At 48.0% G+C, this 16,570-nt stretch overlaps 1 protein-coding gene across 1 annotated transcript; it reads right to left on the bottom strand.

Annotated features, from left to right (window-relative positions):
• Positions 1-7,537: 7,537 nt before the first annotated feature.
• Positions 7,538-15,661, bottom strand: LOC144609598 (chemokine XC receptor 1-like). The gene is made up of 2 exons (XM_078428103.1): positions 15,604-15,661; positions 7,538-11,169 (listed from the first exon to the last, which is right to left on the bottom strand). Exon 2 carries the CDS (start codon positions 11,088-11,090, stop codon positions 10,011-10,013), a length of 1,080 nt encoding a protein of 359 aa, XP_078284229.1. The 5' UTR covers positions 11,091-11,169; positions 15,604-15,661; the 3' UTR covers positions 7,538-10,010.
• Positions 15,662-16,570: the final 909 nt, after the last annotated feature.

Below are 16,570 nucleotides of genomic sequence, written 5' to 3'. Positions count from 1 at the left end.
TCCCACCTACCTGCGCCTGGTCCATATCCCTCCAAACCTGTCCTATCCATGTACCTGCCCAACTGCTTCTTAAACGATGGAATAGTCCCAGCCTCAACTACCTGCTCTGGCAGCTTGTTCCATACACCCACCACCCTCTGTGTGAAAAAGTTACCCCTCCGATTCCTACTAAATCTTTGCCCCTTCACCTTGAACCTATGTCCTCTGGTCCTCAATTTTCCTACTCTGGGCAAGAGACTGTGCATCTTTATTTTTCATATTTCATATTTCAGATACAGCGCGGAAACAGGCCTTTTCGGCCCACCAAGTCCGCACCGCCCAGCGATCCCCGCACACTAACACTATCCTACACACACTAGGGACAATTTTTACATATACCCAGTCAATTAACCTACATACCTGTACGTCTTTGGAGTGTGGGAGGAAACCGAAGATCTCGGAGAAAACCCACGCAGGTCACGGGGAGAACGTACAAACTCCTTACAGTACAGCACCCGTAGTCAGGATCAAACCTGAGTCTCCGGCGAATCTACGCAATCTATTCCTCTCATGATTTTGTATACCTCTATAAGATCACCCGTCATCCTCCTGTGCTCTAAGGAATAGAGACCCAGCCTGCTCAACCTTTCCCTGTAGTTCACACCCTCTTGTCCTGGTAACACCCTCGTAAGGGATAGGCCATTTAGAACTGAGAAGAGGAAAAACTTTTTGATCCAGAGAGTTGTGAATTTGTGGAATTCTCTGCCTCAGAAGGCAGTGGAGGCCGACTCACTGGATGCATTCAAAAGAGAGTTAGGGATATGGGGAGAAGGCAGGAACGGGGTACTGATTACGGATGATCAGCCATAATCACATTGAATGGCGGTGCTGGTTCGAAGGGCCGAATGGCCTACTCCTGCACCAATTGTCTATGTATACCTCCATCACGTTTGCCTGGTCCCCCGCTGCGGAGGGGGCATTCCAGGATCTTCAGCAACGCCTCACTACCCCCCCCATCCTGGAGCATCCTGACCCGGCCCGTCAGTTTGTGGTGGAGGTTGACGCCTCTGATGTTGGAGTTGGGTCGGTGCTTTCCCAACTCTCCTCCAAGGACCAGAAGATGCTCCCCCTGTGCCTTCTTCTTCTCTCGCCGCCTCTCCCCGGCTGAGAGGGATTATCACATCGGCAACAGTGAGCTGCTGGCAGTGAAGCTGGCGGTGGAGGAGTGGAGGCATTGGGTTGGAGGGCACTGAGCAGCCAATCCGAGTCTGGACGGACCACAAGTACCTGGAGAACCTGCGTTCGGCGAAGTGGGTCAACCCCCGTCAAGCCTGATGGGCCCTGTTTTTCACCTAGTTTAACTTTACCTTGTCATACCGTCCTGGGTCCAAGAATGTCAAGCCCGACTCCCTCTCCCATCAGATCAATTCCGACCGGAACAACCATTCCCACCAACCCATCCTGCCTCCCACCTGCCTTGTGAGCTCCATCAGCTGAGAGATCGAGACCGCAGTTTGCAATGCCCAGTGTCATCACCCCGATCCTGGTTCTGGACCCCCCCCCCCATGGTTATTTGTCCCGGTCTCCGCTCGCTCTGAAGTGACTCCAGTGGGACCATTCCCCCTAATCTCACCTGTCATCCTGGTGTCAGCCGCACCTTCTACCTGCTGCACCCTCTACCTGCCGCACCCTCTGCCTGCCGCACCCTCTGCCTGCCGCACGCTCTGCCTGCCGCACCCTCTCCCTGCCGCACCCCCTACCTGCCGCACCCCCTACCTGCCGCACCCCCTACCTGCCGCACGCTCTCCTGCCGCACCCTCTGCCTGCCGCACCCTCTGCCTGCCGCACCCTCTGCCTGCCGCACGCTCTGCCTGCCGCACCCTCTGCCTGCCGCACCCTCTGCCTGCCGCACCCCCTGCCTGCCGCACCCCCTGCCTGCCGCACCCCCTGCCTGCCGCACCCCCTGCCTGCCGCACCCCCTGCCTGCCGCACCCCCTGCCTGCCGCACGCTCTGCCTGCCGCACCCTCTGCCTGCCGCACCCCCTGCCTGCCGCACCCCCTGCCTGCCGCACCCCCTGCCTGCCGCACCCCCTGCCTGCCGCACCCCCTGCCTGCCGCACCCCCTGCCTGCCGCACGCTCTGCCTGCCGCACCCCCTCCCTGCCGCACCCCCTACCTGCCGCACCCCCTACCTGCCGCACCCCCTACCTGCCGCACCCTCTCCTGCCGCACCCTCTGCCTGCCGCACCCTCTGCCTGCCGCACCCTCTGCCTGCCGCACGCTCTGCCTGCCGCACCCTCTACCTGCCGCACCCCCTTCCTGCCGCACCCTCTCCTGCCGCACCCTCTGCCTGCCGCACCCTCTGCCTGCCGCACCCTCTGCCTGCCGCACCCTCTACCTGCTGCACCAGTGGTTCTGGTGGCCCACCTTGGAGGCCGACACCCGGCCTTTCGTCCCCACCTGCTCTGCCTGTAGACAGAATAAGACGTCCCGTCGCCTCCCTCTGGCCTCCTTCATCCCCTGCCTGTTCCCTGCCGTCCCTGGTCCCACGTCACCCTGGACTTCATCACCAGCTTGCCTCTGTCCAAGGGATTTACTGTTATTCTAACTGTTGTTGACCGTTTCTCCAAGGCTGCTCATTTCATTCCTCTTCCCAAGTTCCCATCTGCTCTAGATCTCGCTCACCTCAGCGTGACCCAGGTCATCAGACTCCTTCGTTTCCCTCCAGACGTCGTCTCGGACAGGAGTCCGCAGTATAGTTCACAGCTCTGGCAGGCTTTCTGCTCCCCTGGTTGGCTTCTCCATCAGCCTCTCACCTGGGTTCCACCCGCAATCTAATGGCCTGTCAGAGACCTCGAGACCACCAGGACCTGGAGACCACCAGGACCTGGAGACCACCAGGACCTGGAGACCACCCTACGTTGCCTGGTGTCTGCTAATCCTACCAACTGGCCTAGTAAGTTGGTGTGGATTGAATATGCCTACAATTCCCTGCCCAGGTCTCCCACCGGTCTGTCTCCATTCCACTGTCCCTAGGCTATCAGCCACCTCTGTTCCCAGACCAAGAGGAGGAGGTCTCAGTTCCCTCTGCCAGGAGTTTGTCGTCGGTCCTGGAAGGAGGCCCATTCTGGCCTGCTCCGCACTGCTTCCAGGTACAGACGACAGGCAGACACCTGCCCCTCACTACCGCCTTGGGCAGTGGGTATGGTTGTCCACCCGAAACCAACCCCCCAAAACGTTGAGTCCCGTAAGTTGGCACCCCGGTTTATTGGTCCATTCACTACACTCAGAGTCATCATCTGCTCTGCTGTCCGCCTTAGACTGCCCCAGTCTATGCGGATTCACCCCACCTTCCACATATCCCGGGTTATGCCAGTGTCCTCCGCACCCTGTCTCCCGCTCCTCAGGCTCCGCCACTCCACATCATTGACGGTGGTCCGGGGTACACGGTGAAGCGACTGCTGATGTCCCGGCGGCGTGGCAGAGGGACCCTGTACATGATTGACTGGGAAGGGCTACGGACAGAGGAGAGGAGCTGGATCCCTGCCCGTGACATCATGGACCCTTCCCTCATCCGTGGTTTTCATCAACAGCAGCCAGATCAGCCCAGGAGGATGCCAGGAGGATGCCAGGAGGCTTCTGTGGGAGGGGGGCTCCTGTCACACATGCTACGCCTCCAGACAATTGAGACTCTCTCCACATTCCTCCCCTGATCTAATCATGAGTTACACCTGCATTCACTCTGCTCCCCTCATCAGTCAAGGGTTATATGCCGGCTCTCTACCTTCACTCCCTGTCGACTAATCAGTTCAGTGTTCAGTTATGTTCGCGTTTGGATATTGGTTTCCTCCTCGACATGTCTCGGTGTGCCTGCATTCGAGTCCTCTACACTCCTGAGCCCTCTGACATATTATAACCTTTCCCTCTGGGTAAAGAAGATCTCTATCTCCACGGTGCTAAAAATATACAATTCAACATGGACAAATGATCAAACCTTTGTCTCTTATTAGATTAATTAACTTAAATTTTCACGATGTCTGCCTGCGTATTCTAGCAGATTTCCTGCCTCTCCCGCGATCTTTGAATAATGCTTTCCTTCTCATATTTTTGTGAACTTTTATTTCAATATTATCATACAACATTGAATTAATATTCATATAATGATGTTGTTGCTTTTCACTTTGACTATTGAAGCTTTTTAGGCAAATGAATTACATTCATATAGTATTTTGATCTCAGAGTCAGCGGCAGCAGAGAGATATATCAAAATTACCAGCACTTGGCAGAAGCTTCAGATCAATGTGGCTGTGACTATCTAACATTCGCTGGCAATGAAGCAAATACCTTGTTCCTGGGGCAGAGTGATAAAAGGTTATTGCATCTTCAAACAGCCTATATTTTCAGGTATGTGGAAACAAGGAACTACAGATGCTGGTTTACAAAAAGAGACACAAAGTGCTTGAGTAACTCACTGGACAACATGTGTAGGAGAGAAACTGTGGATGCTGGTTTAAATCGAAGGTAGACACACAATCCCCAAATCCTGGAGTAACTCAGCAGGTCAGGCTGCATCTCTGGAGAGAAGGATTGGGTGACGTTTCGGGTCGAGACCCTTCCTCAGACTGATCAAGACTGATCAAGACTGATCAAGACCCGAAACGTCACCCATTCCTTCTCTCCAGATATGCTGCCTGACCTGCTGAGTTACTCCAGGATTTGGGGATTGTGTGTCTACCTTCGATTTAAACCAGCATCCACAGTTTTTACTCCAGCATTTTGTATCTACCTTCCCTGAGGGACTGTCATATGAGGAAAAATTGGAAAGACTAGGCTTGTATTCACTGGAGTTTAGAAGGATGAGAGGGGATCTTATAGAGACGTATAAAATTATAAAAGGACTAGTCAAGCTAGATGCAGGAAAAAAATTCCCAATGTTGGGGGAGTCCAGAACCAGGGAACACAGTCTAAGGATAAAGGGGAGGCCATTTAAAACTGAGATGAGAAGAAACTTTTTCACCCAGAGAGTTGTGAATTTGTGGAATTCTCTGCCACAGAAGGCAGTGGAGGCCAATTCACTGGATGGATTTAAAAGAGAGTTAGATAGAGCTCTAGGGGCTAGCGGAATCAAGGGATATGGGGAGAAGGCAGGCACAGGTTACTGATTGTAGATGATCAGCCATGATCACAATGAATGACAGTGCTGGCTCAAAGGGCCAAATGGCCACCTCCTGCACCTATTTTCTATGTTTCTATGTTCACTGGACAATATGTTTAGGTGATGTTTCGGGTTAAGACCCTTCTTCAGACATTGTAGGGGAAAGGGGGAAGCTGGAAGAGAAGAGAGGCAGGAGGAAGTGTGGCAGGAAGGCCCTGCAGAGAGTAGTGCTGCAGGACCTATACATCAGGAGGTGCAGATCCAGAGCAAGCAAGATCATGAGGGACCCCTGCCACCCCAGTAACAGACTGTTCCAGCTGCTACGGTCAGGCAAACGCCTCCGCTGTCACGCTGTGAAAACGGAGAGGATGAGACGGAGTTTCTTCCCACAGGCCATCAGGACTGTCAACTTTTATAACTCCAGAGACTAAATTTTTGTCTACGCTATAGTAACTTATTAACTTTATTTATATGCTGTAACTGTAATTCTTTTTTGTGCACAATCCGCAGGCATTGCCACTTTCATTTCACTGCACATCGTGTATGTGTATGTGACAAATAAATTTGACTTGACTTGACTTGAGGTAATAGGTGAACAGAGGCAAGGGTGGGAAATTGATGGGGGGCAGATGCTTGGACAAAAGCCGGAGATGAAAAAAAACAGAAGGTTTGAGACAAAACAATTGAAGAGTTGCAAAAAATTGTGAACTGGCTTGAAGGGCCGATTGGCCTACTCCTGCACCTATTGTCTATTGTCTAACCCAGAGAAAGGAATGTAGGGGGGGGGCAGAAATAGGTAGGAATCCAGGTGTGGCACAGGGGAATGGTGGGGGGAGGAGGGTTGGGAAAGGATAGTGTGGGAGAGAAAGAGGTGGGGCGGGTTGTTAGAAGTTACCTACAATCAGAGAATTCAATGTTCATTCTGTTGGGTTGTAAGCTACCCAAGTGGAATATGAGATGTTATTCTTCCAGTTTGCATGTGGTCTCACTCTGACAATGGAGAAGGTCCAGGACTGAAAGGTCAGTTTGGGAATGAGAAGGGTAGTTAAAATGGTTAGCAAACAGGAAATCCAGTAGGCCTTGGCGGATCTAGCGCAAGTCTTTGATAAAACGGTTGCGAGTCTACCCTTGGTCTCACCAAAGTACATCGGGAACACTGGATGCAGTAGATGACGGTCGAGGAGGTGAACTTGAACCTCTGTCGCACCTGGAAGGACTGCTGGGGTCTCTGGATGGAGGTGAGGGATGAGGTACAGAGACGGGTGGTACATCTCCTGCAGCTACAGGAGAAAGTAACTGGGGTGAGAGTGGTTTGGATGGGAAGTGATGAATGAAGCAAGGAGTTGTGGAGGGAGTGATCAATGCAGAAGGCAGAATGGGGTGCAGATGGGAAGATGTGACTGGTAGTAGGAGGATGGATGTATTTAAAGACCCACCTTTTAGAGAGGTCCCAGGATGCAGCCACCCTCTTGCCTCCACCACTATCCTTGCTCATACTTGGGGTGCAGAAAAAAGGGCTTAAGGAAACATCCTCCTCAGCCTTTTAAAAGCACTTATTTAATTTTTAGTGTAGGAAGGAACTGCAGATGCTGGTTTAAACCGAAGATAGACACAAAAAGCTGTAGTAACTCAGCGGGACAGGCAGCATCTCCGAAGAGAAGGAATGGGTGACGTTTTGGGTCAAGATCCTTCTTCAGACTGAAGGGCACGGGTAAGGGAAATGAGAGGTATAGACAATAATGTAGAGATACTGTATAAAGAACAACGAATGAAAGATATGCAAAAAGGTAACAATGATAAAGGAAACAGGCCATTGTTAGCTCTTTGTTGGGTGAAGTTTAGTTCCGTTTAAAGATTCAGCATGGAAATGGGCTCTTCGGCCTACCGGGTCCACACCAACTAGTCCCCCCATGCATTAGTTCTATCTTACACACTAGAGACAATTTACAAGGATAGTATTATCAAGGATAGTATATCAAGGATAATATTAAAACAAAAGATGAAGCATATAAATTAGCCAGAAAAAGTATCTTACCAGAGGACTGGGAGAAATTCAGAGTCCAGCAGAGGAGGACAAAGGGCTTAATTAGGAAAGGGAAAATAGATTATGAGAGAAAACTGGCAGGTAACATTAAAAACTGACTGCAAAAGCTTTTATAGATATGTAAAGAGAAAAAGACTAGTTAAGACAAATGTAGGTCCCTTGCAGTCGGAAACAGGTGAATTGATCATAGGGAACAAGAAGATGGCAGACCAATTGAACAACATAACATAACATAACAACACTTTATTGTCACTCGGCACAACACCGAGCGAAATTTCAGCAGTCACACAAAATACAGCAAAAAGAAAAGAACACAGGACACCCGACCCCAACACAAACATCCATCACAGTGACTCCAAACACCCCCTCACTGTGATGGAGGCAACAAAACTTCCCCTCTCTTCCCCCCGCACCCACGGACAGGCAGCTCGACCCCTACCGAGGCAAACGACACGCACAGCCCCCGCAAGGGGATGGAAGGCCCCCCGGCCGAGCCGCCCCGGGCACCGAAACGTCCCGCGGCCACACCGGGCGATGTTAAGTCCAACGGCCGAGCCGCACCGGGCACTGAAACGTTCCGCGGCCGAACAGCGCTGACGATGTTAAGTCCAGCGGCCAAGCCGCACCGGCACTGAAACGTCCCGCGGCCACACCGGGCGATGTTAAGTCCAGCTTTGGTTCTGTCTTCACTAGGGAAGACATAAACAATCTGCCGGAAATAGCAGGGGACCGGGGGTCTAACGAGATGGAGGAACTGAGGGTAATCCAGGTTAGTCGGGAAGTGGTGTTAGGTAAATTAAATGGATTAAAGGCCGATAAATCCCCAGGGCCAGATAGGCTGCATCCCAGAGTGCTTAAGGAAGTAGCCTCAGAAATAGTGGATGCATTAGTGATAATTTTTCAAAACTCTTTAGATTCTGGAGTAGTTCCTGAGGATTGGAGGGTAGCCAATGTAACCCCACTTTTTAAAAACGGAGGGAATTATAGACCAGTTAGCCTAACATCGGTAGTGGGGAAAATGCTAGAGTCAGTTATTAAAGATGTGATAGCATCACATTTGGAAAGTGGTGAAATCATCGGACAAAGTCAGCATGGATTTATGAAAGACAAATCATGCCTGACGAATCTTATAGAATTTTTCGAGGATGTAACTAGTAGAGTGGATAAGGGAGAACCAGTCGATGTGTTATATCTGGACTTTCAGAAGGCCTTCGACAAGGTCCCACATAGGAGATTGGGGTACAAACTTAAAGCACACGGTATTGGGGGTTCAGTGTTGAGGTGGATAGAGAATTGGTTGGCGGACAGGAAGCAAAGAGTAGGAATAAACGGGTCCTTTTCGGAATGGCAGGCAGTGACTAGTGGGGTCCCGCAAGGTTCAGTGCTGGGACCCCAGTTATTTACAATATATATTAATGATTTGGACGAGGGAATTGAATGCAACATCTCTAAGTTTGCGGATGACACGAAGCTGGGTGGCAGTGTTAGTTGCGAGGAGGATGCTAGGAGGCTGCAGAGTGACTTGGATAGATTAGGCGAGTGGGCAAATGCATGGCAGATGCAATATAATGTGGATAAATGTGAGGTTATCCACTTTGGCGGCAAGAACAGGAAAGCAGAGTATTACCTGAATGGTGGCCAATTAGGAAAAGGGGAGATGCAGCGTGACCTGGGTGTCATGGTGCACCAGTCATTGAAAGCAAGCGCGCAGGTGCAGCAGGCAGTGAAGAAAGCGAATGGTATGTTAGCATTCATAGCAAGAGGATTTGAGTATAGGAGCAGGGAGGTTCTGCTGCAGTTGTACAGGGCCTTGGTGAGACCGCACCTGGAGTATTGTGTACAGTTTTGGTCTCCTAATCTGAGGAAAGACATTCTAGCCTTAGAGGGAGTACAGAGAAGGTTCACCAGATTGATCCTTGGGATGGCAGGACTTTCATATGAAGAAAGACTGGATAGACTGGGCTTGTACTCGCTGGAATTTAGAAGACTGAGGGGGGATCTTATTGAAACATATAAAATTCTTAAGGGGTTGGAGAGGCTAGATGCGGGAAGATTGTTCCCAATGTTGGGGAAGTCCAGAACCAGGGGTCACAGCTTAAGGATAAGGGGGAAGTCTTTTAGGACCGAGATGAGAAAACATTTCTTCACACAGAGAGTGGTGAGTCTGTGGAATTCTCTGCCACAGAAGGTAGTTGAGGCCAGTTCATTGGCTATATTTAAGAGGGAGTTAGATGTGGCCCTTGTGGCTAAAGGGATCAGGGGGTATGGAGAGAAGGCAGGTACGGGTTACTGAGCTGGATGATCAGCCATGATCATATTGAATGGCGGTGCAGGCTCGAAGGGCCGAATGGCCTACTCCTGCACCTATTTTCTATGTTTCTATATTTCTAAGCCAATCAACCTACAAACCTGTGGAATGTGTGAAGAAACCAGAGCACCCGGAGAAAACCCACATGGTCACATGGAGAATGTACAAACTCCATACAGACAACACCATTAGCCAGGATCAAACCTGGATCTCTGGCGCTGCAAGGCAGCAACTCTGCCACTGCGCCACTGTGCCGTCCTAACTTCCAGATCTTTGTAAGGCCAAATCTTTGATTATGGAATATATCACAGCAGTCAAGCCCTACTTCTTTTGGTCTGGGTAGATTGGACTGGCGTCAGCAGTCATATTGGGGCCAGCAACCTCCTTAACACATGAAGGCTCGAAGCAACTGGGTTCTAACATTCACTGTCTGGCCTTGATAAATCTGATAAAGCGGGTCCCTGAGAGTCTGTGTCCAACGTTGCATGCAGCTACAACAGAAACCTTCTGAGGTAGCATGGAAATCTAGGCCTCGGTTTTGAATACTGTTTGAAGATGCAGGCCAATATTTGAATAAGTATGGGAGCTGAGCTGTTTGGTGCTACTGGTGTCAATCTCTTTACAGACTTTCAAATCGGGGAGCCATTTACTTGCAATACCAATTAGATGCTCTCTGAACTTGGTACCCACAAAAACATAAAATAAGGGATTTAGACAGCAGTGGAAATAAGCAATGGTCCGACAAATTAAATATGCATGAGTCAACTGATTAGCTACAGAACAACGTGTAAAGAATGGGACCTGAAGATCAGTCAAGGACAATAGGAAGATAACTACATTGTAAGGTGCCCAACACAAAAAGAACACAACCACAATGCAAAATATAACTTTAACTGCTTTGTGCTTCTTCCTCGTCCTACATTTAACAACAGTGTTGAATATTTTATAATAAGATAACACAATTATAATGAAAGGGGTTAAAAAGAATAGGAAATTTTGCTGATAGCATCCTAACAGTCGCCATATTAGCTCATCGTCCTTTGGGTAGATGGTTACACAGGAAAATGTTTGGTCAACATCAGCAAAGATCATTTCAGGAACTGCAGCTAAGATACTAATGCACCAAACTACCAAACAGGCCACCACAACATAGCGGACCTTCCTGATTCTCACCACAGTCAGAGCATGAACCACTGCAAAGTATCTGTCCAAAGTCATCAATGTCAGTAGCATGATCCCACTGTAGTAGCCAATAAAGAAGATCATGCTTATTATCTTGCACATGGCCTTGCCGAAGATCCATTCATGTGTATGATCCACAGCCCAGAATGGAAGCGTGCAGGCAAAAATCAGATCAGAGCAAACCAGATTCAAAATAAAGATGTTGGCCATGGTTTTCAGCTTCTCGTATCTTATCAGGATCCACAAAACTAAAATATTCCCAATCAGGCTGAAAATAAAAATAAGGCTGTATAAAGCTGGTGTAAGTTTCGCTCCAAATAAATGAAGATGAACATTCTCGCACAATGTAACAAACTCTTGGTAATCTTCAGACACATTCCAATAATAATCATAATCATAATAATATGTACTGTTTTCTTCCATTCTTTGCAGGTGCTTGTCTGCTATCCCAGTCCAAGAGTGATGAATTTCCAACTGGTAATAATTTTGTCTCCACTGTGGACTGCAGAGGAGAATAAATAACAAGATTCAGTGTGCATTTGGTAACACAGTTCAAGTAAAAATTCAGATAGAATCATAGAATCATACAGCGCGGAAACAGGCCCTTCGGTCCAATTTGCACTTGCCGACCAAGATGCACCATATATGCTAGTCCCACCTTTCCATGCTTGATTCATATTCCTCAAAACCATTTCCATCAACGTACCTGTCTAAATGTCTTTTAAACATTGGTACCTACCTCACCTACCTCTTCTGGCAGCTGGTTCCATATATCGACCATTCTCTACAGTGTGAAAAAGTTGCCCCCTAGATTCCTATTAGGGGCGGCACCGAGGCGCAGCAGTAAAGTTGCTGCATCACAGCACCAGAGACCCGGGTTCGATCCTGATCACCAGTGCTGTCAGTATGAAGTTTGCACATTCTTCCTGTGCCCCTCTGATGTGGATGCAAAAGTAGGATAACATAGAACTGGTGTGAACAGGTGATTGATGGTCGGCATGGACTCGACGCATCCAATGGGCCTGTTTCCTTTCTGGATCTCTTAACTAAAACTAATCTAAGCTAAACCTTTCCCAGGTCCTCTGGTTCTTGATTCCCCAACTCTGCATAAAAGACTCTGTGCATTCACCCAATCTATTCCCCTCACAAATGTATTCATCTCTATATGCTCACCCTCGGCCTCCTGTGCTCCAAGGAATAAAGTCCGAGACTGCCTAACCTCTCCCAATAGCTCAAGTCGTCAAGTCCTGGCAGCATACTTGTAAATCTTCTCTGCACTCTTTTCAGTTTCACAACATCCTTCCTGTAGTAGGGTTCCCAAAACTGGATACAATACTCCAAATGTGGCCTCACCAATGTTGTACAACTGTAACAACTTCTGTAGACTAATGGTCAATATACCGAAAGCCTTCTTGACTTCCCTATGCCACTTTCAGGGAACTATGTACCTGACTCCTCGATCCCTCTGCTCTACAACACTTCCCAGAGCCTGTCATTCAATGTGAAGGTCCTGCCCGGGTCTGACTTCCCAAAATGCAACACCTGACACTCATGTGCATTAAACTCCATTAGCTATTCCTCAGCCAACTTCCCCAACTGATAAAGATCCTGCTGTCATTTTTAATATCATTTTTGCTATCTACGATACCACTTACCTTAGCATTATCAACAAAGTTATTAATCATGCCTTGTACATTCTCATCTAAATCATTGATATAAACCACAATAAGCAATGAGCCAAGCACCGATCCCTGAGGCACACCAGGTCACAGGTCTCCATTCCAAAAACAAGCTTCCATCATCATACTCTGCCTCCTTTTATGAAGATAATTCTCTATACAGACAGTTCAGTTCCATATGATCTAATCTTCCAGAGCAGCCCACCATGCGAGCATTATTAAATGCTTTGCTGAAGTCCATGTAGACCATGTCTATGGCTTTGCCCTCATTAACCTTTTTGGTCACTTCTTCAAAAATCTCAATCAGATTCATAAGTCATGATCTCCCACGTACAAAACCATGCTGAGCACCCCTAATCAGTCCCTGTCCATCCAATCTGAGAATTATATTCTGCACTCTGTTTCTTCCCCTTTGCTCTATCTATTGCCCTTGAGTTTGAATTGATTGTATGGTCCATCTAATCTGTTTTGATAGCATGCAAAACTAAGGGTTTCATTGTACCTTGGTGATGTGGCAATAATAAACATAAATCTAAACCTAAAAAACATATATATTTATCCTCAGAATCTTCAGCTGTATCTTGCCTACCACAGATGTTAGACTCACTGATCTATAATTGAAAAGTTTTTCCTTGCAGCCGTTCTTAAATACAGGCACAGCATTTGCCACCCTCTCGTCTTATTTGTTCTTCTAATTCCCATTGACTATTTGGGAGCATATAGTACACTCCCAACAAGGTGTTCATCCTCTTTTTATTTCTCAGCTCTACCATATAGCAATGGATGAACTATCAGCAATGTAAGAAAATAACTGCAGATGCTGGTACAAATCGAAGGTATTTATTCACAAAATGCTGGAGTAACTCAGCAGGTCAGGCAGCATCTCAGGAGAGATGGGTGACGTTTCCGGTCGAGATCCTTCTTCAGACTGATGTCAGGGGGGCGGGTCAAAGGAAGGATATAAGTGGAGACAGGAAGATAGAGGGAGATCTGGGAAGGGGGAAGGGAAGAGAGGGACAGAGGAACTATCTAAAGTTGAAAAAGTCAAAGTTCATACCACTGGGCTGCAAGCTGCCCAGACGAAATATGAGGTGCTGTTCCTTCAATTCTCTCCAACTTTCCAATTCTCTCCCGGTGGCTGAACACTTCAACTCCCCCTCCCATTCCCAGTCTCACCTTTCTGTCATGGGCCTCCTCCAGTGCCATAGTGAGGCCCACCGGAAATTGGAGGAACAGCACCTCATATTTCGTCTGGGCAGATTGCAGCCCAGTGGTATGAACATTGACTTCTCCAACTTTAGATAGTTCCTCTGTCCCTCTCTTCCCCTCCCCCTTCCCAGATCTCCCTCTATCTTCCTGTCTCCACCTATATCCTTCCTTTGTCCCGCCCCCCTGACATCAGTCTGAAGAAGGGTCTCGACCCGAAACGTCGCCCATTCCTTCTCTCCTGAGATGCTGCCTGACCTGCTGAGTTACTCCAGCATTTTGTGAATAAATATCAGTAATGTAATGTTATCTCAGACGTAACATTCTCCTTAATCAAAAAAGCAACATCCCCTCCTCTTTTACCTCTGCCTGCAGCACTGGTGCCCTGAAACATCAAGACCTGTCCATCTCTTAGCCAGGTTTCTGTCATGGCTATTATGTCCCAGTCATACATACCTATTCACACCCTGAGTTCAGCTGCTCCTACTCATCCTTACTCATCTGGCCTCTCTCATTAAAATATATGCAATTCAATATAATAGTTCTTCCTTGGTCCCTGCCGTACTCCTGCCTATTCTGTCTATTGAACTTTTTGTCATCGTCTTGCATATCGACTTCCATCCTCTCACCTGCCATGCATTGGATCCCACCCCCCCCCCCCCCCGTTAATCTAGTTTATGTTAGAAACAAGAAATTGCAGATGTTTGTTTATAAAAAGAGACACAAAGTTCTTTCAAAATCTATGTTCTCTGGAGGTGTTGTCTGACCTGCTGAATTACTCCAGCACTTCATGTCTTTTTTAGTTTAAACTCACCTGAGTAACACCTGCTAATCTGCTTGCCAGGATAGACACAAAATGCTGGAGTAACTCAGCGGGACAGGCAGCATCTCTGGAGAGAAGGAATGGGTGGCATTTCAGTCTTCAGACTGAGAGTCAGGGGAGAGGAAGACTTAGAGATATGGACGGGTGAGATGTGAAAGCAAGAGATCAAAGGGGACGAGAATCAAAGAAAATGTAGAATGGATCATTGTTAACTGCATGCCAGGATATAGGTTACCCTCCAGTTCAGGTGCAATCCACCTCTTTTGTACAGGTCACTTCTGGCCCAGAAGGGATCCCAAAAACCCAAAATTTTGAATCCATGTCCCCTGCATCAACTCCTCAGCCACGCACTCATCTGTTCTTTCTTCCTCATTCCCAACCTCACTAGTCAGTGGCACGGGTAGTATTCTGGAGATCACGACCTTGGAGGTTCTGTTTTTTAACCATTTGCCTAACTCCCTACACTCATTACACAGGGCCTCATCCTTTTTCCTAACCATGTCATTTGTGCCATTGTGCACAACGACTTCTGGAGTTTCACCCTCCCCTTTGGGAATGTCATTCAGCCACTCGGAGACATCCTAGATCCTGGCACCAGGGAGGCAATAAACTATCCTGGAGTCTCGATTGCTGCCACAGAATCTCCTCTCCCCCTAATGAGTCTCCTACCACTGTGGCTCTGCCTGACATTACCCTTCCCCGCTATGTCGTAGAGCCAGGTTCAATGCCACAGACCTGACTGCAACTCACCCTAGATGGGCAATTCCCCCCGACAGTATCTAAAAGGGTATACCTGTTTTGAAGGGAATGGTCACAGGGGTTTCCTGCACTCTCTGCCTCCTATCTTTCCTCATGATCACCCATCTGCTCTCCTCCTGTACCTTAGGCATGACCACCTCACTCGAACTCCAATCTATTGAAATTTAAGACACTGCCTTATATTCCCAGTTCTTCATACCATGTCAGCCATCCACCCAGCCAAATGTTACTCTTTGCTGCCCAGACTTCCTCCAATTAATTCTTCCTCTTTCAGAGTAGATCCCCTCTTGCCCCACCCACCCCCGACTCCTCAACTGTTCCCTTCTTCTCCTCCCCAGATGAATTTCCTGGGCCAGAGTGGGAAGAAAAAGGAGGAACAAGTAAGCAACATGATGAAGGATAATCTGGCATCACATAAAATAGATAAAGACATTGCATTCAATCCAGTAAAAGTAACTTCATAACTGACCTTAGTTGATTATTCTTCAAACAATAATGTTGAAATCCTTGGCTGTGTATTGGGATCAGTCGATTGCCTTCCTCGTCTGCGAGAATCTTTTGAAGCTAACTCAGAACTCAGTGATGTGTTTTGCAAACAGATTTGTCAGCTAATTTGGAATCACATCTTACAACGTCACTGTGGTCAGTTTGGAAACTCCAAAAGGAGAAGTATATTGAGGCATCCTATATTTTGGAGAAACAAGAGAAATAAGGAGCTGCATATGCCGGAATCTTGAACAAAAGCCCAATTGCTGGAGTAACTCAACGGGTCAGGCAGCATCTCTGGAGGCCATGGATAAGCAACGTTTCAGGTTGGGACCCTTCTTCATACTCTACAGAGTGTGATATACCAAAAGATTTATTTCTGGAGCCAGAGTGCTTACGAAGTCCCAGGAAAAAATTCTTGCAGTGCTAGCTTTCAAAATTAATCTAAAATTACCCAACATGCTGAAAGCTAACTTCCTCCATCTGTAGGGCAATAATTTATGACATGACTATCACTAAAGTCCTTCTTCCTCCATTACATGGTCTGCTTCTTAACACTTTGCTGAAGCATTTGGTATTGAGATTAGTGTCCTCAAAGCCTTTTTGAAGAATACTGCCAAATATTAAAAATGTACACTATTAGAAATGTTCTTGGTGTTTCATTTATTCACAAAATGCTGGAGTAACTCAGCGGGTCAGGCAGCATCTCAGGAGAGAAGGAATGGGCGACGTTTCGGGTCGAGACCCTTCTTCAGACTGATGTCAGGGGGGCGGGACAAAGGAAGGATATAAGTGGAGACAGGAAGATAGAGGGAGATCTGGGAAGGGGGAGGGGAAGAGAGGGACAGAGGAACTATCTAAAGTTGGAGAAGTCAATGTTCATACCACTGGGCTGCAAGCTGCCCAGGCGAAATATAAGGTGCTGTTCCTCCAATTTCCGGTGGGCCTCA

The sequence above is a fragment of the Rhinoraja longicauda genome, chromosome 2 (assembly GCF_053455715.1).
Source record: "Rhinoraja longicauda isolate Sanriku21f chromosome 2, sRhiLon1.1, whole genome shotgun sequence".
In the NCBI taxonomy this organism is placed as follows: Eukaryota; Metazoa; Chordata; class Chondrichthyes; order Rajiformes; family Arhynchobatidae; genus Rhinoraja; species Rhinoraja longicauda.
The sequence above is the reverse complement of the archived record's forward strand: the minus strand, read 5'-3'. Positions and strand labels throughout refer to the sequence as shown.